This window comes from Scomber japonicus, chromosome 14, assembly GCF_027409825.1.
Source record: "Scomber japonicus isolate fScoJap1 chromosome 14, fScoJap1.pri, whole genome shotgun sequence".
Lineage (NCBI taxonomy): Eukaryota > Metazoa > Chordata > Actinopteri > Scombriformes > Scombridae > Scomber > Scomber japonicus.
In genome coordinates, this window is record NC_070591.1 from 7,000,376 (window position 1) to 7,028,371 (window position 27,996).

At 38.9% G+C, this 27,996-nt stretch overlaps 1 protein-coding gene across 1 annotated transcript; it reads left to right on the forward strand.

The window, feature by feature from the left end:
• The first annotated feature begins 1,126 nt into the window (after positions 1 to 1,126).
• Positions 1,127 to 27,994, forward strand: pdxkb (pyridoxal (pyridoxine, vitamin B6) kinase b). The gene is made up of 11 exons (XM_053333680.1): positions 1,127 to 1,393; positions 11,540 to 11,594; positions 18,261 to 18,365; positions 18,877 to 18,960; positions 22,905 to 22,939; positions 23,532 to 23,617; positions 25,443 to 25,488; positions 25,624 to 25,735; positions 26,486 to 26,622; positions 26,733 to 26,799; positions 27,849 to 27,994. The coding sequence occupies exons 1-11, from the start codon at positions 1,313 to 1,315 to the stop codon at positions 27,962 to 27,964; spliced, it is 924 nt and encodes a 307-aa protein (XP_053189655.1). The 5' UTR covers positions 1,127 to 1,312; the 3' UTR covers positions 27,965 to 27,994.
• The last annotated feature ends 2 nt before the right edge of the window (positions 27,995 to 27,996 follow it).

Consider the following 27,996-nt stretch of genomic DNA (forward strand, 5'->3'; position numbering starts at 1 on the left):
TTCACTTTGGAAGAATGTATTGCTTGGTCACCTGGAAAATAATACTCTGAAAGACACTTATTATTATTATTATGATCATAAGAGCCAAATTTCATATCCATAAATCTACATTTATAAGGTATTAAGATAAGATACTCATTTATTAGCTCCACAATGGGGAAATATACAAAAGGAAATCATGTGTTATTGCTTTTAGCAAAGAGTTCAAACAATAGCCTAAATGAACTCAATTAAACACTTTAAAAAACAAAAAGCAATTAAAACTCTAACAGCTTGTGCTGTTCTGAAATTACATACATGCAGAGTAACTACAGTACAGTGTTCCAGTATTTCGTAATTTAATCATGAATAAATGTACCTAAATACTGAGAAGAAATGTGTTACTGATGAAACTTTTAATGATTACAAAGGAGGTTACATCTGAAGTCAGACCTTTAAGATTTTACTCAGGAGGGTTTTTTTCCTCATTTTTGAATATGTAACATGTTACTGGATACATATATTGCTGTTTTTAATTCTTTTAAATCAATATTTCTTTTTAATATTTAGTCAATAAATCATGATGTGGGCTTATTTGGAGCACACGTGGACTTAAATGGAGTCACAGTACCAATTAAACCCACTTTATTCATCAAATATCTTTATTTTATATTCCAAAATCTACATGAACTAATGAATACATTTTACAATGAGAGATAAATGTTGCTTTATAAGAAATGATCTCCCTTATAAATCATGTCAGTATCCATGAAAAACACCTGCACTTAGATTTTGGTGCTTAATGGGAACAGCTGAAAACATTAGTTAGAAAATTAGAAAAGTAATCAAATGTAATAAGTTACATTGCTTTGATGAAGTAATTAAAATACTTACATTACTTATTTACATATTGAATACAGTAACTCGTAATCTGTAACCTTCATCTATGCTGTGATGATGAACATGAAGAGGATGCGCTGCCGTGACGTCATTAGGTTTAGGCGGTCACGCAGATCGCCTGTGCAGAATGTCGGCGTGGTTGCGTGCGTGTGCGTGCCCGTGTACATGTGTATGTGTATGATTTTATGTGTGTGTGTGTGTACGTGCGCGCTCCCCTCCTCTGTCCTCTCTCACTCACACGTTCGAACACACAGCTGGAGAACCAACGGTCGCTGTTTCTAGGTAACCAGCGGTGTTAATATATCGTGTTTTCCCCTCCTTTTTTGGGTTTTTTAGCTACTGTAATGCAGTCAAAGTGATTATCGATTATCGCTGAAGTAACCGGGTGGGATTATAAATCTGCGTGTCTCTCCTCGGCTGACCGGGAGCCGCCATGGAGTGCCGTGTCCTGTCCATACAGAGCCATGTAGTCCGGGGATACGTGGGCAACAAGAGCGCCTCTTTCCCATTACAGGTAAATACTAATGCGAGTGATTCCATCATCGGACAACGGGGGCTTGGGGGGCTTTTTCTTAATTGCAACCATACACATTTGTAAAATCTGGATGAGTTAGTAGTATTTTCTGTATAAAATATATAATAACCATACAAATGCCAGTGCATCCATTATCGGACAAATGAGATGAGAGGGCTGACGAGAGAGCGATACACCCATTATCGGACACTGACCCTGTCTGACATTATTGTAATGATGACACCAGAAATTGACCAATTTTTTTATTTTTTGCAACCATACACTAAATGTTCACACGATTTTTATTCGTATTATGCAATCTGGATGAGTGAAAATATTTGAAAGTGTTTAAAATATATAAAAGGAAACGATGCTATCTGATTGACGTGATGTAGTAATAACCTCGGTCCCTTCGTGTATCTTTCCCTCATCAAAATCACACAAACACACACACACACACACATACACATAAATATATATATATATATATGTATAATAACATGGCAGCCTGTGCTCTCCTCTTTCTCTCTCTCTTTTCCTTCTCTCTCTCTCTCTCTTTTCAAGCTGCGTCTATTTGACGTTGTTTTTAATTAATTTAAGTCTGTGATGCTCGCTTAGTTCCATTATCGGACGCAGAAATCGTGGCACGACACCTGTCATTGCCATATACAGTCTATGGTCATTGAGGGTGTCCGATAATGGAGCAAGCTGGGGGTTTTTTTTTCATCTGTGAGGGTAATCATTGGCCCATCATGTGAGAAATCATCATTATCATTAAGTTATTATATAAATGAAAGATAAATGTTTGCCTCTAGAACATCTTAGACGTCTGTAATGACTAGTGTATTACTGCCAGAAGGTGGTTAAGTTGTTCCTGGTAACAGACCTCCTGGTGTTAATCAAATGACCCCTACTTGGATGAATGATGAATGATGATACCTGCTATTATATGAAGGGGGGGTCGGGGGGGGGGGGGGGGGGGGGGGGGGGGGGGGGTCCTTTTTTTTAACCATTCACAGCTCAGTTATAGTATATACTGAGCTACAGGGTTGCAAAATATGAGCTAATCATAATCTGAAGGGGTCAGAGGGAAATGTGTAACCAGTCACACAGGTTGCCCCCGTTGGCTCACAGCTGCAGACAGACAGCTGTGTAATGGTCATGTAGTGTGTGTGTGTGTGTGTGTGTGTGGGGGGGGGGGGCATTTAGATGGACACAAATCCAGTCTCATGCACTGATAACCTGCATGTGTGTTACTACTAGGGTGAAAGAAATAATCAATAATACAACTGTTAGGCTACCTGCTTTGAGTTTTGTGATAAACTTGCACTAATCAGGAGGGGAAAGGTTATCTAGGTTTGCTACAGACATAGTAGCTACCTTGGTTTGTGGTTTATAAAAGCTTTTTACCAGATTAGGGCTGTTTTATTAGAGAAATTGGGCAAATGTAGTGTTGAGTGTGTGTGTGTGTGTGTGTGTGTGTGTGTGTGTGTGTTATAAAGATTAAGACACTGTGCAATTACAGACAATATTCTTAACTTGTAAAATTCAAAGACCGATATCGATATATCAGCCATTATATATACTGATAGATAAATGAATACACATTTCTTTTCTTTTTTTTTTTACAATTGTCCATCAAATGAGGTTTTCACCTGTGACAAAGGTAAAAAACATGTACGTACATACTAACAACATAACTAATACCTAACAAACTTCAATTAAGAAAAAGAATCAAATATATAGAAAATGCTGCCTATTTATATAACGTTAAAAACCGGACAACATATTTGCAGATACTAATTTAATTTAATGTAATGTTGCTCTTTTATGATGTTATATTTCTCCTCTTTGCTTATGTAGATTAATTTATGGAGTTAATTTTTTACTGATCTTTTTTCATATTTCTTTGCTGTTTTTAATCAATGTTTATGTTATGATAATCAGATTATAGATACAAGTTAAAAAAGTGGCACAAATATGTTGGTTTGAGCTTTTCAGATGTGAAGATTTGATGCTTTTCTCTGTCATAGATGATGGCACACTAACATTCAAGACAAAAAGTTTCAATTTTTGTGGATGAAACTATTACAAACTGTCAGATCAATCAATTAAAATAATCAGTAGTTGTTAAAATGTTCTTTAATTGACACGAGCTATAACAACAAATCACATTTAATCAATACTTGAACCAACAACTGGTCCAAAAATCCATCTTTAACTTGTGATTTATGATTTATGATTAAGATAAGAAAAAGAAAAAAAGATGATTTTTAATTTTTATGTTTGTCTTTCTTTGGTTAAAGTATAATTTGGTGTCATTTTTCATATCAAGTTGCTTCTCTGTGCTTTATTTTGATTATTTAAGTGACTCCCCCCCCCCTCCCCCTCGCCCGAATCAGAGGCTCATCATGTGTAGAAGAAGACTAAGTTAACCTTTATAGTAAAACACTCACAGATGATCGTCCAAATGTCTCACCTTGTGTCTCTTAGCCTGTTAATAAGAAACCTTTTCTGTAGTAATAAACACCTAACAAGAGTTTACAGAGTTCGTTACAACTATCAGCAGAATACAGAGCCAAAAAAAAAAAAAGAAGAAGAAAAAAAACATTGATTTGATATAATGTGAAAGGACACAGAGGTTATTCTCTCCTCCGGGCTTTTTTAAAGTGACAATTTCTCCTCTCCTTTTTTTTATGATCACTAATGTTGACAGTGAGTCTGTAATCACCGTTATGAGTCTGATGACTGTTATAGTTTCATATTTCCCAGCAGCAGCAGCAGCAGTGAAGGCGGAGGTGGAGGTGGAGGAGGTAGTAGTGTAGCCCTCAGTGGCGATGACGAGGCTGGTGTAGGCCTACGGTACGTGTCCCATCAGCCTCGGAGACAGTCACTTGTTGTGAGAAGAAGCCGAGTCTATTTTTAGCCCCTCTCATCACCCCCCCCCCCCCTCCCCTCCCCTCTCTTCCCATCCCATCCCATCCCATCCGCAGCGCCCCCCCAGGATGTATTTTCTTTTTTTTTGCGGTTATCCTAATGGCTGCCGGGCTTCGGAGCGTGTCACCGGGGTTCATTGCAGCCACTAATGTTGGACTAGCACGGCTGATTAAGGCCTGTTTGTACCAGGCTAATGTTAAAATAATAGCAGCAGTAAGCTATGAACCAAACACCAGGCTGTTGATATATTAACCAGCGTTGACCAACGTCGGCTTAAAGCTTAACTAAAAAAAACAGTTAATTCAGTTCACTGTTACCATGACGAAGAAGGTACAATCAATGCATATGGCTCTTTAAAAACACCAGTATTCAGTTTTTTAATGTGTGTATATATGTATTTCTACTAATGTAAGAGTCTCAGGATAAGTACATTTTTAATAGAGCAGTTAAATGGCCTTTAAAACAGAATAATAATGGCAGAATTTGTGTTTTATAGCCTTTAAAGAAATATAATAATAATAAATGGTATAGTTTTTTTAGTTTGTATAGTTGGATTAAATGATTAGTTGATAAATATATTAGTTAATCAATAGGAAACAGCTTTTTTTGGTAGTTGATTAATTGTTTATGTCATTTATCTTGCAAAAAATAACAAATATTTCTCAAATTATCATATTATAAATCAATTTTTCTTCAATATCTTTTGACTCTTGGTATCCAGTTTTTTAAAAATGTTTCATTAATAGTGAATTACAGCTTTTCTTTTTGCTTTTAACTAATTGTGTACGTCATTTATCCAGACATGCAAGTTTAACTGAACAGTATTGTAAGTGTATAGTCTTCTAGTATTTTGTGAATGAACCACGACTCACTGTTGTTATTGCTTGTGGACAAAAACCAAAAACTACTGACAGTGTTTTAAATTTAGCCTGATCAACTAAGAGCCTGCAGGTCAGTGAAGAAGCCTCTCTCTCTCTCTCTCTCTCTCTCTCTCTCCCTCCCTCTCTCTCTCTCTGCTCAGAGTAATAACCGTGATTCAGTTTGTGTGGGAGATAGAGGGGGAGGTTGTGGGGGGGGTAAGACGATAGCGATGACGTCAGCCAGCCAGCGAGCGTGCAGCAGGGCATCCCTCTATCTGCGCTGTCAGGACGGTGAATCTCAGGCCTGGAGACGGCGGTGTGAGCGAAGCAAGGCCTCCGATTGGCTGGCACTGGATTCCTCCGGGTGACGTCAGGGAAGATGGAGACAGGCTGCTGTCGTCTCTCAGAGAAGATGAGCGCTGTCCTCTGGCGCACGAGGATTCATGCAGGTTTTAGACACCAATACTGAATACTTGAATCCTGAGAGTTAGAAGGCTGAGTTTGATTTCCTCCTCTTGAGATATTTCTCTTTTAAAAACATAATCATATAATTCTAATAAAGACGCTCTCTGTTTTCTACTCAGTAGCAGCAGCTTGTGATCACATATAAAACATCTTCTCTGGAAGCAGAAAGGATGCAGTGTTTTGGATATTTGCTATCCTGCTGCCCCCGAAAGAGAGTGAATCTTTAAGGAAACACTGAGGATCCACATTCTGTGTAAAAATCAGCTGCCTTTGAGCCTGTTGTATAGATTATATTTCTATAATCAAATCACAAAACTTGAAACTTGATTGTTCAGTTTTAGATACTGATGCTGTGATAATGATACACTCTGCTCACAAGAACGAGACAAGACAAGATTTTAACTATTTTTAAGAAAACTTCAATAATTAAATATATGACTGGAATAATAGTTCTTTATTTGACTGAAAGCAAAACAATGCAGGTGCATTTTGAGATGTTTTAACCAGGCGGGAAGTTCCGGTCCTCTGAAATGAGGCTAACATTGAAGTAACTTAGAGCTGCATTCTATCAAAAGGCCACCAGGGGGCGACCGTCTCTATACAAGTCAATGGAGAATTCACCAACTTCTCACTTGATTTCTAACCTCAGTAAACGTTTTCAAAATGTGTTTATGGTCTCAATCGCTAGTTTAAAGCCTTCTTCAATGCAGTATGATGTTCATTTGGGACATTTTGGCCTCCCTGATTTTATATTTGACGATAAAGCAGGGTATGCATTAGGACGTGGCTACGTCCTGATTGACAGGTTGATCGCTCAATGTCCTCGAGATCCAGCCCTCGCAACCATAGCAACCTCCCCGCTCCGCCTCATGCCCATATAAGTAGAATCCATGTGTTTATTTTTCCCAGCATGCACCTGAATTTTTCAAGATGGCGCTGCCTAGATTCGAAACTATTGGCTTCCGAGCAGCAGTCCACAAACCAATGAGTGACGTTACGGATGTTACGTCCATTTCTTTTATACAGTCTATGATTTTAACTTCAAGTCTGTATGACTTATAATATGCAACATGCAAGCAATGTAAAAGGTTTACCCCCCTCTACCTTCCCATATAGACAGATAGACAGATAGATAGATATTTCAACAATTAACAATATTTCAATACACAAATAGAACAACATACTTATAAATTGTGTTTTATAAGTATGTGTTTTTTGGTAGTGTGACTGAGCTGTGCTAGATTCCCTCCTGAGGTCAACCTATCGCTGCTCCTCTCCTCATCTCCTCCTCTCCTCCTCTCCTACCTCTGACTGTGAGATCTTCTCAGCAGGTAGAAGCTGCCACTCCAGTAAGGTTAATGATCCTCATGGTGACGTTATAAAAAGAAGACGTGATGTGCAAAACAGATTGTTTTTATGTTTTGTTCTGTGCGCTCTACGACGCCCCCAGCATGATGCCCATATCGCCCATATCTAAATCCACCACTTCTGCTGAATACTGCTGCGTGAGACAGTATTCACCTCGATGAGAAATATAGTCACGTTTTAATCTCATCACATTATAGAAAACACTGAGGATTTAAACACTGAGGACAGAGGTGTTCAACTCATTATAGTTCAAGGGCCACATATAGCTAAGAAGGATGGATGGAAGGATGGAAAGGGGATAGAAAGGAAGGAAGGAAGGAAAAAAGGACGGCTGGAAAGAAGGAAAAGAAGACCGGAAGAAAGGACGGATGGAAAGAAGGGAAAGGGGATAGGAAGGAAGGAAAGAAAGAAGGAAGGATGGATGGATGGAAAGATGGGAAAGGAGATAGTAAGGGCAGAAGGAAAAGAAGACGAGCAGGAAAGATGGAAGGAAGGAAGGACTGCTGGAAAGAAGGAAAAGAAGACATGAAGGAAGGACAGGTGGAAAGAAGGGAAGGAAGGAAGGAAGGACAGAAAGTGGGCCAGATTGGACCCTTCTTCGGTGGGCCAGTTCTGGCCCACGAGCCACATGTTTGACATCCCTGATTTAGGATGTAACCCACAGCTGATAGAAGTCACGATGCAGTAAAGGCAGCATTAATGTCGACTGTAAGATGTGATCAGTCTAATTACAGAAACATTTGTGACTTCCTCATTTAGAGATTCACCCAAAGAGTCTTCAAGTGTTTATTTAACTCAAAGTAGGTTAGTTAGTTTATTTAGTTGAGATCCTCTCCTCGAGTCTCTGATGATCTTTGAGTGGAAGCTTTTGTAAACAGGCTATCTGTGTCACTGACTTGAGGCTTATGAATAAAGAGAGGGACTAAAGAAACGGATGTGACCTAAATAACATATTCTTAGATCGTTGTGCATCAGCAGGCCGTAAATACTCCGATTCTTACACCAGATCACAAACAGCTCATCCAAAAAGAGACACGTTGTAAAAGGTTTTTCTGACGTTAGCCGCTTTAAGCTAACGTCAAAACGTAGAGCTGAGAGTTCAAATGAGGAGGTAAAATGATACTCAAAGTCATACTTCTTTATCTAAAATGGTTTTAATCCATGTTTTTATAATAACACAATGATAATAATAGCTCATGTTTTGAGTTTTTCGGCTCACCACTTCACTGTTTTGGTTCACTATTTTTATCATAGTGGAACATTTAGTGGCTAAATAGTAAATTATGTCCCCTCAGGAAGTTGATGAAGACCAAAATCAGAGCTAAAAGCAGATTAAATATTAGATTTACTTTACAAGACTCTAAATTAATATTATTTTTCTCTGTATCTGCTATAAATAAGCAGTTGTTTTGCCTTATCAGCACATACAAATAAACTCATAATATACCTCACCTCAGTGTCCGTAAACATGATGCAGAATTTATTTAGAAGAAGAAGAAGAAGATGTATTTATATAGAGCTTTCCACAGACATGAGTACCAAAGTGCTTTATAGGAAAGATGTTAAATATACAAAGACAAACCAGGACATAATGAATAATACAAAATACAATAATAAAGTAGATTAGATGCAGATGATGAATGGAATTACCCAAATGTAATTTAGTAGTAATGTGTTTAATGGGACCATGTACAGTGTTAAATATAAATGTTACCATTTGATGTATTGTACATCAAGGAGTTACCTTATAGCTCATTTTCAGTAGGTCAGATATTAACCTTCCTGTCGTCCTCCCGGGTCAAATTGACCCTGTCTGTTTTGACTGTTCCTTCTTTCCTCCCTTCCTTCCTTCCGTCTGTCCTTCCTTCCTCCCTCCTTCTTTCCTTCTCTCCTTCCTTCATCTCCTCCCTCCCTCCCTCCCTCCCTCCTTCTCTCTTTCTTTCCTCCCCCCACCTTCCTCCCTTCCTTCTTTCCTCTGTCCTTCATTGCTTCCTTCCTCCCTTCCTCTTTCCCTTTCTACCTCCCTCCCGCCTTCCTTCTTTCCTCTCACCCTCCTACCTTCCTTCCTCCTTTCCTTTCCTCCCCTCCTTCCTCCCTCCTTTTCTTCCTCCATCCCTCCTTTCCTTCCTCCCCTCCTTCTTTCCTTTCCTTTTCTTTCCTCCCTCCCTTCCTTCCTTCTTTCCTTCCTACCTCCCTCCATCCTTTCCTTCCTTCCTTCCTCCCTCCATCCCTTCCTTCCTTCTTCCTCCCTTCCTTCCTTGACTCGAGGACAACAGGAGGGTTAAAACATATAACAACACACACAAGGAGCAGGACCTCTGACCTTCATGTATATTTAATCTGTAGATATTGACGAGAGAAGAGCGACTTTAAAGGAGAATAAATTAAATTTAGCAGTACGATGTTCATCATTAATACATCTCACAGAGCTGCACTCTTAAAATACTAATTTAAACAGTAGTGGTGTCATGTTCTGCATCCCTGACACCACTTACAGCTCAGCATATTTAAATCCTTTATGTTAATGTCACAAATATTTAACGTTTTACAGAATATTTTGCCCACACTTGGGGGGTTTCTGTCAGTTTGACAGCCGCAGCGGGACACAGACGAACTCTTTCAAGGTCAGAGTTAATATTTACGCTGCTGCTCCGCCTCCTCTCTCTCTCCTTTTTCTCCTTTCTCTCTTCTCTCTTTCTCCTCCCCTCCACTCCTGTGAAAGCTCACTCTTCTATCTCAAAGTTACAGTCAATTGAAAAGAACAAAGAAGTCATTCAGTGTGCTCGCTGCCTGCTTTAGCCCCATTAAATAAAGTCATTCAGATAACAAGTGGATGCACGTGGATCAGTCACGAGTCTCTCTCTCTCTCTTTCTCTCTCTTTCTCTCTTCTTTTGGTGATGGTTTTTAAATGTTTGTTCAGACAAGTTACCCGGACAGGATGTTGTTTTATTTTAGCCGGAGCCAAAATACGTAGAGCTGCAATGATTCATTGATTCATCGAATAATCATTTGAGTCACAGCATACATTTTGTTGGTTCAGCCTCTCAGATCTGAAGATTTGATGCTTTTCTTTGTCATATATGATGATAGGACACTGAATATTTATGGTTTTGGGCAAAATAAAACATTTGAAGACGCCTTCTTTGACTGTGGGGGAATTACCCCTCCTGTTGTCTTCATGTCAATCATGCAATTTTTGGCCTCCGTGGTCTGATTTGAGTGTTTATAAAGCACAAGATATCTATTATTATCATCCAAGTCTGTGTTAAACCTGTTTATTACCACAAGTTTTACACATATTTTTGGAAATGATGGTCAATATGGTCAATAGGTCTAATTTAAATTAAATTATACCCTTATTATCATGACTGGTGATATGGGTTATTGGTGCTTTTTGAAGACATTTAACTTAACGGAGGAATCTGCTCTTAATTAAATCAGCACAGGACCATCATCAGGGGAAAGACACCACTTAATTTAGTCAATTTTCCAATCAGATCTGACCTTATGGATGGTCGGCCTCTACAGGATGCAGCTCCGCCAGTCCAGCTTCTAAACGGTGGGCTGATAAAGAGGTGGAGCAGGTTGTCCACTAATCACAGGGTCAACAGTTCGATCCCCGACTCTTCCTGCTGCTCGTTTGTCAGACTGTCCTCGAGCAGGAGAGACGCTGAACTACATGTTGCTCCCAAATGAGCAGGACAGCAGCTGCCGTCTGTGTGTGTGTGTGTGTGTGTGTGTGTGTGTGTGTGTGTGACTGAGATGCAAAGTACTCTACTAAAACTGCTATATAAATGCAGCCATTCACCATTTTACATCAGAAAATATCACAAGATACAATCACAAACACAAGGATATAATTGAGTATTTACTGCTACCTGCTAATATATTGAAGAAACTATGAAAAACATTTGTAAAAAAACCTATTATTATTTATTTCTGTTTCTTAATGAAGCCATCGTTAAATTCTTGGTGTCGAAAAATGTCTCGAAGACATTTACTCGACATATTTTCTGCAGTTTTGCTTTATTTCACAATGTTTGTATGTAGCATTAATTAGGTACATTATATTTGTTTATTTTTGATATTTTACTTTTCATTTTTATTGTATTTTATCTCTTAAAGGTGAGGTTTTAGTTTCCACACAACCGCACGTGTTTTATTTTTATTCATTTTCTGACACAAAATCAATAAATCAATAATAAACCAATATTTTGAATTAGAAAATCATCAGTAATGTGAGTTTGATGACCAAACAGGCATTTTTTTGGTAATTTTTCTCAGTAGGGAATTATCAGCTAAGCCAAAAACTTGGTCTTCTAATGTAATGCAGCCTTTAATAAAGTGTTTCTCTCTGTCTTTATATATTTTGTTTGTTTTGCCTTGTCACTATTTCTAAGAGAGATGGAGAAAACATGGACATATTGATTATTTACATTATCTATACACGTGTATTTGAGTTTAATTACTGAAATAAACTAGATTAAACTATTTCATTCCTCTTTCTGTTTCCAGGTTTTGGGGTTTGAGGTGGACTCCATCAACTCTGTCCAGTTCTCCAACCATACAGGTAAGGCACATTAAATGGCACGTGTCTTTGTTCAGTGTGTGTGTGTGTGTGTGTGTGTGTGTGTGTGTGTGTGTGTGTGTGTGTGTGTGTGTGTGTGTTTGAGTGTGTGTGAGTGTGAGTCAGCGCCCAGCCTCCTCTGTCGTGACGATGTGTTAATGACTGTGAGAGAGCTGGTTGTTGTCGAGTCAGCGGCCGCGTTGAAGCTGACGAATCGACAGCAGAGTGAGTCAAGTTTTTTTGGGGTGAGGAGGAGGAAGGAGGAAGGAGGGAGGGAGGGAGGAGGTCAGCGACTTCACGAACCGTCACCAGATAAGCTGTCAAACATCAAAGCAGCTGCAGGGAGATAAACTTCATCATCATTTAATGTGGGATGATGATGCTCATTTAAACAAGATTTTTAGAAATTGTGTAGTTTTTCTTCATGTTCATATTTGGTAATGAATATGTTTCAGATCAGATTTTGGCTCAAACATGTACAGATGTAATTTGGAAGTTTAGAAGAGTATAATACAAGAAAATGAAGAGAAATCCTGCTGCTATTTCATGTTTTCATCGCCTCCGGAGCCATCACAAGATAATGGAAGCTGGCAACAAATCTCATGTTCAGAGCCTTTAAACCAACAATGAATCAATCCTACTTCCAAGTTTGTTTTATTTATTAAGTCATTACATACCAATCAACATTTTAGCTCACACCACAATATAAACATGTCATAGTTAGCCAAGAGGGGCTAGTTTTCATCTCTAGTCCTCAGGCAGGTGAACAACTTAGCCAAGCCATGAAATAACATTAAATAAACATTACATCATTAATACAAACAGTGAGCAAAAGCAATGTCCACAATATCGTGTGTGTGTGTGTGTGTGTGTGTGTGTGTGTGTGTGTGTGTGTGTGTGTGTGTGTGTGTGTGTGTGTGTGTGTGTGTGTGTGTGTGTGTGTGTGTGTTTGTCCAAAGCCTGACATATCTCATTGCTTTGTACCTCCATGTTGTCCAAAAACTATTAAAATCATGTGAGTGAGCTGCTCTGTTGTGCTTGTGACCACAGGTGAGGGTTGAGTGTCAAATCGACCGGTAAATTTAGAGCTTCACCATCAGGCTCGGATGATTTCACAGCTCTAAATTTACAAGGTTGACGTTGCATTGTTTCAAAGAATATTAAAAAAGGCAGAAAATTGACCCAATAAAGATGATAAAATGCTGTAATTACAGATAGTTTCCTCTGGTTTTGATCAATTTAGAGAGAAAGCTGCATATTTGATATTGATTTGCCGTATTCTGTCTTTTAACTTGACATTTTGAGGAAACCTGGACCTAGAGAGAGGATGTCTGCATCATGCCTTATTCTCACTACTTATGATCTAGTTGCCAGACCCATGAATGAATAATCTGCACTCTGTCTGTCCCCTGGTCTTATTTTTATTATTGTCTTGGTCTCAGCTCGTGTTATTCATGCAGACTGAACCTGAAGAATGAATCAGCCGAGCGCTGTGAAAACAAACACATCTGCCCAGCTGTTGCTTGTTGCTTCACAGCGGATACAAGCTGTACACGACACAAGGGACTCCTCATAGTGAACACTGAATCGTGGAAAAAGGCTATCATTAATGTTGTCTCTGAGTGTTAGAATATATTATTATTAATAATAATAATAATAATATAAACCTTATTGATATACTTTTCTTAGTAATGTTACAAAGTGCAAACAAGGAGCACAGAGAGGTAAAGACTGAGGCACAGAAATAATAGTACATGATGTCTAAAATAATAATAATAATAATAATAATAATAATAATAATAATAATAATAATAATAATAAAATGCACAGAAATAAAAACAGCAAAAGAATAAGATCAATTAAAAGGTGCAAAAACAAAGGTACAAAATTGGCATGAATGGAATATAATACTTTTAATTAGTGTATAAAGTAGTTCATGAAATACATATGATGAAACACATTACTTTAATACGTCTAATTAGCATTTAGCATTTTTTGCCTATGTAAAGCACTTCTGATGAACGTCTATGATAAGCGCTATATAAATACATTTCACTAGTACAGTTATCAGTGAATAAAGTTTTTTTTTTTTAGATAATTTAGGAAAGATAGATATTTGCTGGGTCTCAAATCTCATTCCACTCGGCTACAAGGGTGCTCACAACTTGTTGAAATTTGCACAATATGGAAGAAAGTACATAGTGTACAGAGTGTACTAACAGAAGTATGTGATTTCAGACACAGCCTAGGTCTAGCTTTGAGATAGATGAGTTTGTCAGTTCCCCATATAAGAAAAAAAAAGGTTAAGAAGTAACTTAGAGCAGCCAAATAACTGGTAGATTTTACCTCTATCAGGTCAGTTTAACCCTTTTTCACACCACCCGTCTTTTCCTAAACGCAGTAGTTAACAGTAGTAGTCTCCAGTGGCCGCTTGTTTGAGAACCACCTGTTTTTCCACGTGATGATTGGTTAGAGCAGACGGCCTCGGTCCTCGACTACCTCATGTCATGGTTGTCTAGTTTTCCCATTAGTTCTAAGCGTAGGAACACAAGTACCCCTAATCTCCTCTGTATAATTGCCCCCTGAATCAGGTGTAACCAGGTTTGAAGCCAGTAAAAGGTCAAGCAGTTTGTTTAAGACGTGATTGATGGCAGCAGGCCGCTCAGTCCGATATTGGTTTTGTGTAATTTCGCTGTTACCATGAAGGACGTAGACAGTGATCAGATGTGATGTCGCAGGCGTAAGGCAGGGGTAAGTATAATTGTAGGTGTCGTGTAGGATAAGTGTTGTCTGTGTGTGGGTGAGCGTTGACAGATGAAATGCTGTAATTTACATTTGAGATTGTTTGAGGTTGTTGTAGCCTGATTCAAGACGAACAACAGGAGATTCCTCTGTTATCTGTTACCATACAGGCCAGGTATCCTAGAGATCAATTAGCAGCTTTTCATTTACAGAAAACAGTTACTCATAATCTACAGACATTTTCTTGGACAGTAGAAAATGGTAAAACTGGTGCACAGCGAGGGCTTTGAGGCTTCCTATAAATGGGTCATTGTGTCTACAAGACGTTAAGTTTCTTAAATGTCATTTTTTTGATGCTTTGAGCTAATTAAATTTCACCCATTGCATTTGAGTTACAGCAGAAGTTTCCCTGTTTAAAGAAGAATCAATCTTCTTCATTAGATACTACCAGCAGTTGGGTTTTTGGGGGTTTTGTCTTCAGGCCTTTGATATGAATCGATGGATTAGTTGTTGTGTTTTCTCCTTGGTTTGATATGTCTTTACACATCCAAGAAAAATCCAAAATGCTACAAGCTACGTGAGAACATTGACTTTGCTCAGAGTCTGACTTGAGTTGTTTTTGGAGCTGGACCAAGAAGAACATAACCACAAGAAGAAGTTCCTCTGGCCTAAAACAACCTTCTTCACAGTAGTCAGGGTCGGATCTCAATTAGTTCTCCAACTAGCTGCTAGCAAGTGTTGATTTTGCTCATCTGCATCCCAGCATGCAACAAGCTTCTAGCTGTTGAACTCAATCTCGCAGAACCAGTTTAGGAGTTGGGGTCTGATCATGTTCCCACCACAAAGAAGCCGCTCTAGAGTTCTTGGACCAAACCAAGAAGAACAAAACCTCAAAGTGTCTCAGTACAGTTGTGTCGGTATGATCGTTGTGTGTTCAGATCTGCCTAAACAAACCGCAGACTCCTGTTCGACCAGACTGAACAGAGCAGGAAAACACCCTTAATTTAACTGAACCTTCAAACTTCAAATAATAAAAATGTATCAGTTGCCTCTCGGGCTGGGTATCGGTACTCCGTCCCTTCAAGATATCGACTGAAATAAATAGACAGCAAGTACTATCGAAACATCTCCCGTCAAACAATACCTGCAATCGATCCTTTTTGCACCCAGAACTAGAAAATATGACTATTTGTATGGATTTGCTCACAGCCAATTAACGTAAGCGTTCTTCAATTTAACGCCAGATGTGATTGGCCCACTGCCACAGCAGCTACAACCTGTCTGGTGGTGAAGTCGTGGTGAATTTGAGTTAGCGCACTTAGTGGTTCAGCAGCTAAGATGCCTCCTAAACGGCTCTAAAGTGTGTCTGCATTACACGCCTGTTACACCGGATTAAAGACAGAGCACAAAATTTGCTGATGATGGGTATCGAATGAAGTAATCAACTGGTATCGGCTTGCTTTAAGGGTACTTGGATTGGTTCTGGTAGGGTAATATTTTTAAACGGCCTTATTTATCACCAACCCATAATGTGAAACAATGAATCAATGAATCCATAAAGAAAGTCTCATCAGTACCTAATGTTCACCTAACTTTAAAATGAAACACATCTCCACCTAAACCATCAAAACTCTGACCAATAAGGCTACAGGTATCATTTGTAACTAGGTAACTGTAGATATTAACATAGCAGCAATACATAGAGCCATGGTAAGTTGCTTATTGGCTGGTATCTAATGAAGCACTCATTAGGTACTGAAATCATTTTAAGGGTACTTCGATTGGTATTGGTATCTGATACCCAGCGGTAGTTGCCTCATCCTTCTTTGCTCCCCTACCAATGAAAAATGTGTTTGTGTTCCCTTCATATTTGTTACCATTTCCCAACATTGTTTGACCTGTTTGTTTTTCTTTTTTCACATTTCTTGAGTAATCTTAGGATGAGATTAATACCAATTAATCAATGAACATCTCAGAATCTGGTCAGTGGTTCTTGAAAAAGAGTTTAGGGGGACTTGAAGATTTTATAGTTGGAAAAACAAAACTATGTCATGGTGGTGGTGGTGGGATCTTTCTATGTGGAGGCCAAAAACATGTTAGGTTAGGTTTATTGGTGACACTAAATTGCCTGTAGGTGTGACTGTGAGTGTGAATGGTTGTCTGTCTTTATATATGTTATCTCTGTGATTGATTGGCTCCAGCTCCTCTGTGACCCTTTAGAGGACAAACGGTAAAGAAAATGGATGGATGGATGGATGGATGGATGGATGGATGGATGGGATGGATGGGATGGATGGAGGCGCTGTTTACCACCAACAAACAGTGTTTATTATTTCTCTTGTTATTATTATGTGACATTCATGGTGATTTATGGTGTACTGATGTATCTGTGATAAGCGAACATCGGCCAATATAGCTGATTTAGTCTTCAGGCTCTATAATGTCAACTCTAATCACAGGTTTCTTGCCCATTATAACTATTATTATTATTATTATTATTAGCTCTTCATTCATGATGTAGACACAAATGTCAAGGAGGAGAAACGTCTTCTTTAAAGGGAAGAAATCTTCAAATCTGTAGTGTTAGCGTGACCTATCATATAAAAACGCCCCAGACTCCGGCACTAGTTTAATCAGATCTTGTGTATTAAAAACGAACATTTGCAAATTTCTCGGAGGGGGGTGTGTGTGTAATTTAGTGTGACACATTGAAGTAGACGACTGCATCTGAAATGAGAGAGAGAGAGGGGAGAGAGAGAGAGAGAGAGAGGGTGGCAAAAAGAAGAAGGACCGACAGGGTGAATAGAGAGAGTGAGATATAGAGAGGGAAAAAAATGAATCAGAGTCAGATGGCGAATGATGGAGAGAAAGACGGAGGGAGCGACAGGACGCAGCGGTGAACAGCAGCAGGCGTAGTGAATTGCGACAGCAGCGAGTGATGACGACAGAAGCAGCTCTTATCTTTAGGCCTGCCTTCATTCTCTAATACACACACACACACACACACACACACACACACACAGCACTCTGACTGCTCATCTCTCTTTCTTAGCCCCTTTGGCTTTCTCCCGGCTTGTTGCTTAGCAACCAGAACCCCCCCCCCCGTCCCCTCCTCTCCGCCACCGCCACCACGTGACCTGACTGTGACTCACCTGGAGCTGCGACATCATCGGCCTGCAGCAAACATGTCATACGCAGACAGACGTGCACTAACGCATGCTTACATTGGCATTCACGTCACATACATGCACATATACACACATATACACACATATACACACATATACACACACACACGTCCATACTGGCACACGCAATGCTACTCAGTACGCGCTGTACGTGTGTAGTCTGTGTACAAATACACACAAACTCAACACAAGCCTGTACAAACTCACACGTGTAGTGTGTGTGTGTGTGTGTGTGTGTGTGTGTGTGTTAGGAGATGAGTCCGTCTCCTCCTTTCGGTCCCCGACTGACCAGATACTGAGACTGCAGTGTGTGTGTGTGTCTGTGTGTGTGTGTGTGTGTGTGTGTGTGTGTGTGTGTGCGCGTGCGTGTGTGTTTCCTGTGGATCAGTTCGAGTTACATCGTTTGTTTTCTTTGGTCAGAGCTCATAGAAAGAAACATTTTCTTTGTACTTGAGTCACGTTGACCTAGATGCTTTTTAAACCTCGCTGGCTGAGAGGAGTCATGACCATCTAACTGTAAATACTATAAGCGCTGCAGCTCACAGGACAACCACAAACAACCAAACTATTACATTATATACAATAAACCAAAATGATGTGTTAACAAAAAGTCTATGAAACAGGAAAACTCGACAAAAGACTAAATGTGACCTAAAATCCACAGTTGTTTTGTCTTCTGGAAAATTATATTCTTATACATGGATGAAGAATAGATTGAATTCTCTCCTCTTGTCTGCAGGTTACTCCCACTGGAAGGGCCAGGTGTTAACAGCAGACGAGCTCCATGTTCTCTATGAAGGGATCAAACTGAACAATGTGCACCAGTACGACTACGTTTTAACAGGTGGACACTCGACTTCACCTTCACATCTTCAACTACCGCTCAACTCTGCACATCTGTAACTGTAACTGCTTCATCACCACCTCTAAAGATCACAACCAGAGTTTCACATTAATATGATCTGACAGTGATGAGATGTTAGATTAGATTCTTTAGCATTAACACAGCTGTTTCCTCCAGTCTCTCTCCTTCTTTTTACATTCATTGGGTGTAAAATGTTGGATTTTGTCCCAACAAATCAGTGAAAATCGAAATATTATTATTATTGATGCTTTTGAGGAAGTAATTGCGGAGCTGGGAAATATCTTCTTTTAAATTTAATGAGACTTTTTTTTCCAGTAGTGAAGATGCACTGCAGTGAAATGTTTAATCATTGCCTTTACTAGAAAACACTACATTTATATATATATTTTACTGCAGTTTCAGCTTTCAGATTATTATATTAACACCAACCAGTGTCTTTATTTAAGTTGTACATTATATGTTTGGGTGTGTGTGTGTGTGTTGCATTCAGGGTATACCAGAGACACATCCTTCTTGGAGATGGTGGTGGACATTGTTCAGGAGCTAAAGAGAGCCAACCCCAATCTGGTGTATGGTAAGTGTTCAGCCCACAAACACATGCTTCTTATTTAAAGGAAACATACATAGAACATGAATCATTATGTTCTTACTGCCACCCACAGTTTGTTTGTGAACTGTATCACTCAAGCCGACAGGTCCTCCATGCACCATATTGCTGTTCATGAGAAATGAATAGCTTATTGCTGTGGCCTGGAGCCAGCTGCTGGTACTTCTCTCTAAAGGTTAATTAATGCAGTTAGTTTGGGTAATGTGCAGTTTGCAGATGTAATGAGATGGTGCAGGGTCTAAAAGCTTCTCTAAAAAGTAAAGTCTGACACCTTCAAACCTCACAGATTTAGTTTACTGCAGTGTATGGCTTTAGTAGCAGGTGTGAAGTGTTATATTATAACTACTAAATGCTTTCAGGTTTCTGGTTCTTGCTGTAATCATTCCTCCTGTTCATACTGACTATTAGAAGATCCCTTCATAATGCATTTACAATGTAAGTGATGGAGGACTAAATCCACAGTCCTGTTTAAAAACAATGTGTTATATGAAGCTTCAGCCGTCAAAATGAGTCAAATCAAGTCTTCTATGTTTCAACGTTACAGTTTTTTTAGTACCAAAGTCTCTTTTTGTTACTATACTTCCACCACAGCTCAACAGGGAAACACAAAGAGAGAATTTGATGCTATAAAGACTGTAAATGTGTCAGATATCACTTGATATGACTAACTCACACTGCTGAAGCTGAATATAACCTTCACATCTACTTTTAAATGACTGTCTGGACACACTGTGGATTTTGTCCTCCATCACTTCCATTGAAAGCACATTTAAATATCTTTTAATAGTCAGTATGAACAGGAGGAATGATTACAGAGGGGAACACCTTAATCAGTCCTATTCTAAGCTTTCAGGAGGAGCAGCAGAACAGTCGCCCACTTTGGCTCCAAATTGATTTTTCAGGAGTAAATTTGCAGGCTATAAAACAAGAATATATCAGCTATAAGAGGATAAAACCCATGGGTGATCAATTCTAGGGATTTTTCACTTGGACTAAAAGGCCGTCCACATTAAGAATGATAACAATAACTATAAAGATAACGATGTGAGCATCCACACTTATGAACCGTAACGTCCTGTAAACAGCGGTGCCAAGCTCTCGCTGCTCGGTCCAGCTGTGTCTGCAGCTAATGGAAATAGATTATTGATGACCCGTTACCAGAAGGGTATTTGAAGAAGTATTTCAGACACTAGTTGCTGTGATGTTTCAGTATTTAGAGAGCAAACTGAGCCGATCCACAGCAGCACATGTTGAAGCTCGATTATAATGGAGAACAAAGCTCCAGCATCTTTGTATAATAAAGAGAGGCAAACCTATCTAAAGAAATCACATCTGGGTGTCATTCTGCTCCAGTCTGTGCTGAGAGAGGAGCACAGCTGCATTAAACTGTAAATATCAGGCTAGATGGTTTTATAGGAAGGATTTTGATTGATTGGCTTTCTATTGCTCTGAAAGTGATCCAATAATAAAATTCACCACTGTCGATGCGGTTATAGTTGTGGTGTGGACTCCACCATCCACTGGAGTTAGAGTTTTTAAACATTTTTCATTTATTTTTATTTATTTTTACCATTCTTCTTTTTTATTCATGTATACGCATCATTCATACACACCAGGTGAACGATACGTTTAATAAAAACAAATCGAAAGTACAAATGCAATAGAACGAACTCATAACAAACCAACAAATAAAACAAAACAGCAACATCTGGAGTTAATTAGGAATTAATGAACATTTAAAATAATAAAAAGTATAAATTCAAAACCAAGATCTTAGTCATGACTTCTTAAAACGAGAAAGTAAAGCCCAAAAATCTCTCCATGATCATATTTTTTCATATGTCAGTCTCTCCAAAGGAAACAAAATGTAAAGTTATCTATAAACATCTGGAGGCACCTTTTACTCCTTTCACATTACACGTGGTCATTTAATCCTTTTGTTAATATTTAAATTAGCTTAAATACAAGTAAACACACACACACAGTGATAAGACATAAGATTATTTAGGACAGTGAAACACAAGATCCACTCACACAAGATCAGACTAACTTTTATAGTAATAGTCCAGTTAACAAACTCATTTTAGCTGAGTCCTCAGTGTGAATCACTCTCAGGCGTCTCTCCCTCTCCTCCTCTTTCTCTTTCTCTTTGTCTCTCTCTGTGTGTAGCCAGGAGAGTTTTCATCTCATGTTGCACCAATCAGCTTCACTCAAAATCAAGTCTCCAGCAGTTTGGCCCGTAGACATTGTGTTAGTGGATACAGAGACGACCTACTGCCACTGTTCGGAAATAATAAACAACCTGCGGGTGACGGGCGTAATGTGCATACCTAAATACTTTTAGTTGTAGACAGAAAGTATAGTTGAGTAAAAAAGGGAAATGTGCTTCCAGATGCTGTTAAAAAGTGAGATATTTGTGCTGTCACGTGCATTTCAGGTGTCATAATGTTAGAAAAGGATGTCATTTACTTTACTTCTTGTCCTAAATTAAGTTTACAGATAATATGTTGAGAGCAATAGTATCAATAGAGGAGGAGAGCTGGAGTTTTATAGTCTCTAAACTCCAGTAAAATCAAACCTTAAAGCTGAAGTTGTCTTATAAAAGTAACGTTTTGTCATATTTGCTAAGACTGTCACTATGTAAAGACAGCATTACATGAAATTAGTCATCTGTAAAAAAAAAAAACCAAAAAAAAAAAAACAGGCCCATTTAGACCCGCCTACTGCTCCTACTGCAAACTGCCAGAATCCACCGCGGCTGGACAAAAAGACCCAATCAAAGCCAGGATTGTGTCTGATGGAGTGTCTGACAGCTGTCAATCACTGCTCATGCACACAGGCCCCTCCCCCTTCCTCCTCCTCACAGGCCCCTCCCCCTTCCTCCTCACAGGCCCCTCCCCCTTCCTCCTCACAGGCCCTGATCTGAAAGTTGTACTTCTTCAAATTTGATACTAAGTCCTCTCTCTCCTCAAAGTTACCAACTGCAGCTTTAATGTGTCTTTAAAAAGTGTCACTACTAAAATAAATAACATACTTAATCTTTAGTCGTGTTTAGTTAATTTTTGATTATTTCCTCATTTAAACCGTCAGTTCTGTTCATTTTATACTTTTTTATTTAGAAAAAGCTGTTGGTAGAAAAACTTTTCGTTTAACCTGAGAAAGGTACAGTTTTAGTCTTGATCCCAACTCCCAGGTATCATATTGGGACCAGTATATAAATATGTAATATAATAATTCCCAACTGAAGCTATGGAAACACATTTCAATGGATAAATGAGTATCTTTGCATCTCTTTAGTTGGTTAAATTAGTCTAGATGGAGGAGATTTTTCCTGGCCACGGAATATTTTTCCCTGTGTAAGATTCATTCCTCATAATTGCCTTAGTGTCCGTTTGATTTTGGGTTTATTTATTTATTTATTTATTTTAAATGTTTGCCTCCACAGCAGATTTTAAGGTCTTTGAAGCTTCCATGTTAACTTTAAATGAAATATCATGTTGCCTGTTGTGTGACAGCATCAGGAAAGTTCCCATCGTGAGCTGCTGTCAAGGCAGATTTTACATTTTTATCTCCCTTTAATGGAAAAGAGCAGTAAAATAATCAGTATGTCATTCACTCCGGTAATGAAAATGACCTTTTAAGAGCCTCTGCAGCACTTTAAGTCTCCTTCTGTAAGAGAATCAAAGTGTTTTTTTGGCGTGTTAAACGAATAAAAACAGATTTTTCTCTTCAGTCAGTCTCAGCATGATCCCTCAGACGTGTTTACATCTCCAAATCCAGTTTCATGCCCCTGATCGCTGCAGTATTTATGTAACATGATGATGATTATGATGATGATGATGATGATGATGATGATGATGATGATGGCTGGAGCTTCACAGGTCTCTGACTCTGAATGTTTGTCATTTCAGTGTGTGACCCCGTCCTCGGTGATCATGGATCTATGGTGAGATTACTGCCAATTTTGACACACACTTATCTACTATATGTGCAGATGTGTGCAGATGTGTGCAGATGTGTGTTAATGTGTGCAGATGTGTGCAGATGTGTGCAGATGTGTGTTAATGTGTGCAGATGTGTGCAGATGTGTGCAGATGTGTGTTAATGTGTGTATTCGGATGGAGTCTTAATATTTTTGTAATTGCGGCGCCTTTAACGTGTGTGGGAGGGTTTTACTGTGCTGGTGCTCTGGGGGTTTGTTACAAGGCTCATTTCTACAGTGACAGATGGATTATTGTGATCTAACAGAACTACGTATACACAGTGACTCACTCGGTCGGTGTGTGTGTGTGTGTGTGTGTGTGTGTGTGTGTGTATGTGTGTATATTACATTGTGCAGACATATGCATTTTCAGGGCTTATGATCATTTTCTGTCATTTAACGCTCATCATTTTAAAGTCATGAAAGAACAAAGATCAGAGGAAAGCTTTGAATTCCTCTGCAGCAATGTGTGTGTGTGTGTGTGTGTGTGTTTCCATTATAACTGACTTTAACCTATGTGTGTGTGTGTCTCTCTCTCTCTCTCTCTCTTTCTCAGTACGTTCCTCAAAACCTTTACCCTGTCTATAAGAACAAGGTGGTTCCTGTTGCTGACATTATTACTCCCAACCAGTTTGAGGCTGAGTGAGTTCAACATTTTTCCAATTTTGTACATTTGTATCATTTTAAAATCTGACATGACTTTTTTTTTTTTGGTTGTATTTTTTAAATTGACTCCACTTCTATGACTTTGTAACTGTGTGTGAGTAGCTCCACCACTTTTATATAACACCACTCATGATGTTATCCAATGCCTCCATTTTGTGGATCCAGAAATTTGGAGGAGTATGAATAAAAAAAAAAAAAAAAGCCCCTCTTATCTTGATTTAAGTAACACCTCAATACAGTGAAGCTACAGTATATAATGTTTATTTTATGAGGAATAGCCAAAGTCAAAATCCCATGTATTATGGCTACTATTACCTTAAGTAGAAATATAATAAATGCATCATTTGCCACACATTTCTCCACAATGTCTGTCTTAAAACAACAGTCAGGTGTCTAAATGATCAGTGAAATAGGTTTTACTCGCTGTAATCATTCCTCCTGTTCATACTGACTATTTAAAGGCATTTAAAAGTAGATGTGAAGCTTCTATTCAGCTTCAGCAGTCTGAGTTAGTCATATCAAGTGATATCTGACACATTTACAGTCTTTATAGCCTCAGATTCCCTCTTAGTGTTTCCCTGTTGAGCTGTGGTGGAGGTATAGTAACAAAAAGAGACTTTGGCACTAAAAACACTGTAACATTGAAACATAGAAGACTTGATTTGACTCATTTTGACGGCTGAAGCTTCATATTAGCTTCAGTTTAACTTTTAAATACATTTTTTTGCACAGAAGGAGGACTGTGGATTTAGTCCTCCATCATTTACATTGTAAATGCATTATGAAGGGATCTTCTAATGGTCAGTATGAACAGGAGGAATGATTACAGCAATAAAAAACATGTTTCAATGTTCTTTTTGGCTCCTGATTGTTGTTTTAAGACAGGTTTAAAAAAAAATGGTGAACTCATCCTTTAACCAAAATGTAAAATGAAGCTCGGTCATGGTGTCTACATCCATGATAATGGACCTCCTGATGCACCCAGCAAGATGAAAGAGGCTGTTTTCATTACTATGGACATATTATTTAGTTTTTATATTACATGTTGATGCTCCCATTAAAGACACAGGAAGGTTTCTGGTGGCTCACATTCACTAAACAGCTGCATTTATGAGAAACTGTAAAATAAACACACAGTTAAAGTGATTCTGTGTCATCTCCTCCTGCAACAACAGCTCAGATCCAGCTTCACTGTCAAACTGCTCCACCTAGTGTTTTTACTCTTTTACACTACCCACAAAATCAAATGAAAGGTTTCTTCACTAGACGTTACTACACAACTTGATTTTCTCCTTGAATCTCAGTCAGATTATGTGTTGCACCCATAATTACTGAGCTTTTGTTGCATTTGTGTGCTCCAACGTGAGAAGTTTCAAGATTTCAATAAACAGTAATGTGCAAAAGTCTTTTAGATTTGTTGTTTCAGCAATGCTATGATGACCATATATAGTTATTTCGACCAGAAAATAAAGGAAATGTGAATGCAGTATTAAAATCAGGAAAAAAAAAAGAAAGAAAACAGCTTCTTTAGACTAAAGTGGTAACTATTTAGTGTTACCTCCCCTTATACTTAATAATAGCAGCAATAACAGGAACCTGGCTCTCTTAAACCTAAATGGATTGGAAGCTTAATTAATAATAATATTTAATAAGTTACATCTTGTGTACATATTTCCTGTATTTTCTGTTTGTATGATGGTGGTGGCCTAAGACTTTTAAGAGCACAGTATTGTAACGTAATTTCTCTTCAGTTTCAGCGCTGTTTTTGACATTTTGGTTATATGTTTTCTTGTGTTTTTAGATTATTGACGGGGAAAACCATCAGCACAGAGAAAGATGCTGTAGAGGTAAAACACTGCTCACTGCCTCTAATCCTTCTTTTTACTTTCTTACCTAATTTCTATGTATAAAAAAACATTCTTTAACATCTAATATCACCTTTATTTATCCCAGTATCTCACCCTCTGTCTGACTGCCTGCAGGTGATGGACCTCCTTCATGCTATGGGTCCAGACACAGTGGTCATCACCTCCTCTGATCTGCCCTCCAGACTGGGAGATCGCTTCCTCGTGTCGTTGGGCAGCCAGCGCTACGGTAGGTGACGTCTGTGTCTTATCAATCAATCAATCTTTATTTGTATAGCGCCAAATCACAACAGAGTTATCTCAAGGCTCTTTCCACATAGAGCAGGTTCTAAACCGAACTCTTCAGGTTTTAACTTTAAAGAGACCCAACATTCCCACATGAGCAACAGTGGAGAGAAAAAACTGCCTTTTAACAGGAAGAAACCTCAGAACCAGACTCAGAGTGGGAGAACATCTGCCTCGACCGGTTGGGGTTGAGAGGAGAGAGAGGAAGAAGAGAGGAAGTGGAGGAGAGAGAGATGAGAGGAGAGAGAGGAAGGAGAGGAGAGGAGAGAGAGGAAGGAGAGGAGAGAGAGGAAGGAGAGAAGAGGAGAGAGGAAGGAGAGGAGAGAGAAGCACATTGAAGGTCCGGGACTGGAATCTGTCATCCGGACGTCTACAGGCCCAGATTACCTGTGAGACGAGAAAGCACAGACAACTCCGGGGAAGAAGTTTAGCTTATTGAATGCATTAATAGAACATGAATGTAAATGGATATAGATGGATGGATAGAGAGGGAGAGAGAGAGAGAGAGAGAGAGAGAGGAGGAGGAGGAGAGAGGAGCTCAGTGCATCATGGGAGTCCCCCGGCAGTCTAAGCCTATAGCAGCGTAAGCTAAGAGCTCTAAAAGAGTTTTTATATATTAATTCTACATTGAGGAAGCAAACAAGATTTTAAAAAACCCTCTTCTAATATGTGGTGTCTCCGCTCTGCTGCTCAGTTCGTCCAGACGGCAGCAGGACGACACAGAGAGTTCGAATAGAAGTACCCAAAGTGGACGCTGTCTTCGTAGGAACCGGAGATTTGTTTGCTGCTATGCTGCTAGCGTGGACACACCATCACCCTAATGACCTAAAGGTACACACACACACACACACACACACAGCTACCCCAAGCCAAGTCATAAAATATTATAATCACTGCATTTTCTCTCTCTCTCTCTCTCTCTATTATTCTCTCTTTCTCAGACGGCCTGTGAGAAGACGTTTTCGGTGATGCACCACGTTATCCAGAGGACCATATCTTACGCTCATGGTAAGAAAAAGCAGGATGATTTCAATTCTCAAACTGTGTAAAGAGAGACAGAGACAAAATAAAGCCAAACAAAATCAGTAGAGCTAAAACTAATTGTATGCTGAAGTGTAATCATGCATGTATGTTTGCAGCTCCAAGACAGTTTTAGGGAATTAATTGTCAAAGTAAGAAAGCAAATATTTAATATATTTAGATATTTGTGTGTTTGTGTATTACTCAAATGTTGATGAATTGTCTAAAATGTGAATGTAGAATGTAGCCTCCAGTTTTGTAAAGCAAGATATTTATAATGCAGATACAGTACTGACATGTTTTAGCATGTAAAACTAACACTGTGTCTCAAATCACACACTTCTGTCAGTACACTGAGTGCATACTTAGTACTTGTAGTGCACAAATTTTGACAGGTTAGTGTCTCAAATCAAACACAGCCGTTGCACACTTGCTGGAAATGACAATTACCAAGTTGGTAAACTACCGTAAACATTTGCTTTATTGTATTAAATCATTACAGACTGCTAAATTAACCCAATAAACCTACTGATGGCTTATATGTGACAACAGTATAGTGGTGCTTAGTGCTTAAAACACATGTATAATTTACATTTATATAATGCAGTGATGTTCCCCGTAGTTAGGCAACATTAGTCGGCATTTCCTGTTTAAAACGTTGTCCCTCTCCTTCTGCTACGGAGCCAAGATGGCGACCGCTGAGGGCAAGAAGTGTCTATGGTTCCACACTCAACTTTTTGACTGTTTTGAATGCACCATCTGCATTTTAATATACTTCTCAGTGTGAAGGCACGTATGCACTCAAAGTATAAAGTGTGACTACAGAGGTACGAGATTTGAGACACAGAAAAAGTCTTTTAAAGCACTAAAGCTACAAAGCATCAGTGTCACAGTTATAGCAGACATAAGATTCTCCACAACAGGAACTGCAGCTCTTTGGATGATAACTGGCCATGTTAGGCTGCTTCACACCAATGATAACTATGTTTAAATTTCATTACGTTCATTGTCCTCTTCCTCTTCTGCCTCTCTGTCAGAGTTAGCAGGTCCTGGTCGGAGGCCCAGTCCGCCCCAGCTGGAGCTGAGGATGGTTCAAAGTAAAGCTGACATAGAAGACCCTGCTATAGTTACGGAGGCCACAGTCATATCCTAACATTACCGACCCATGAGACTCATACTAACCTT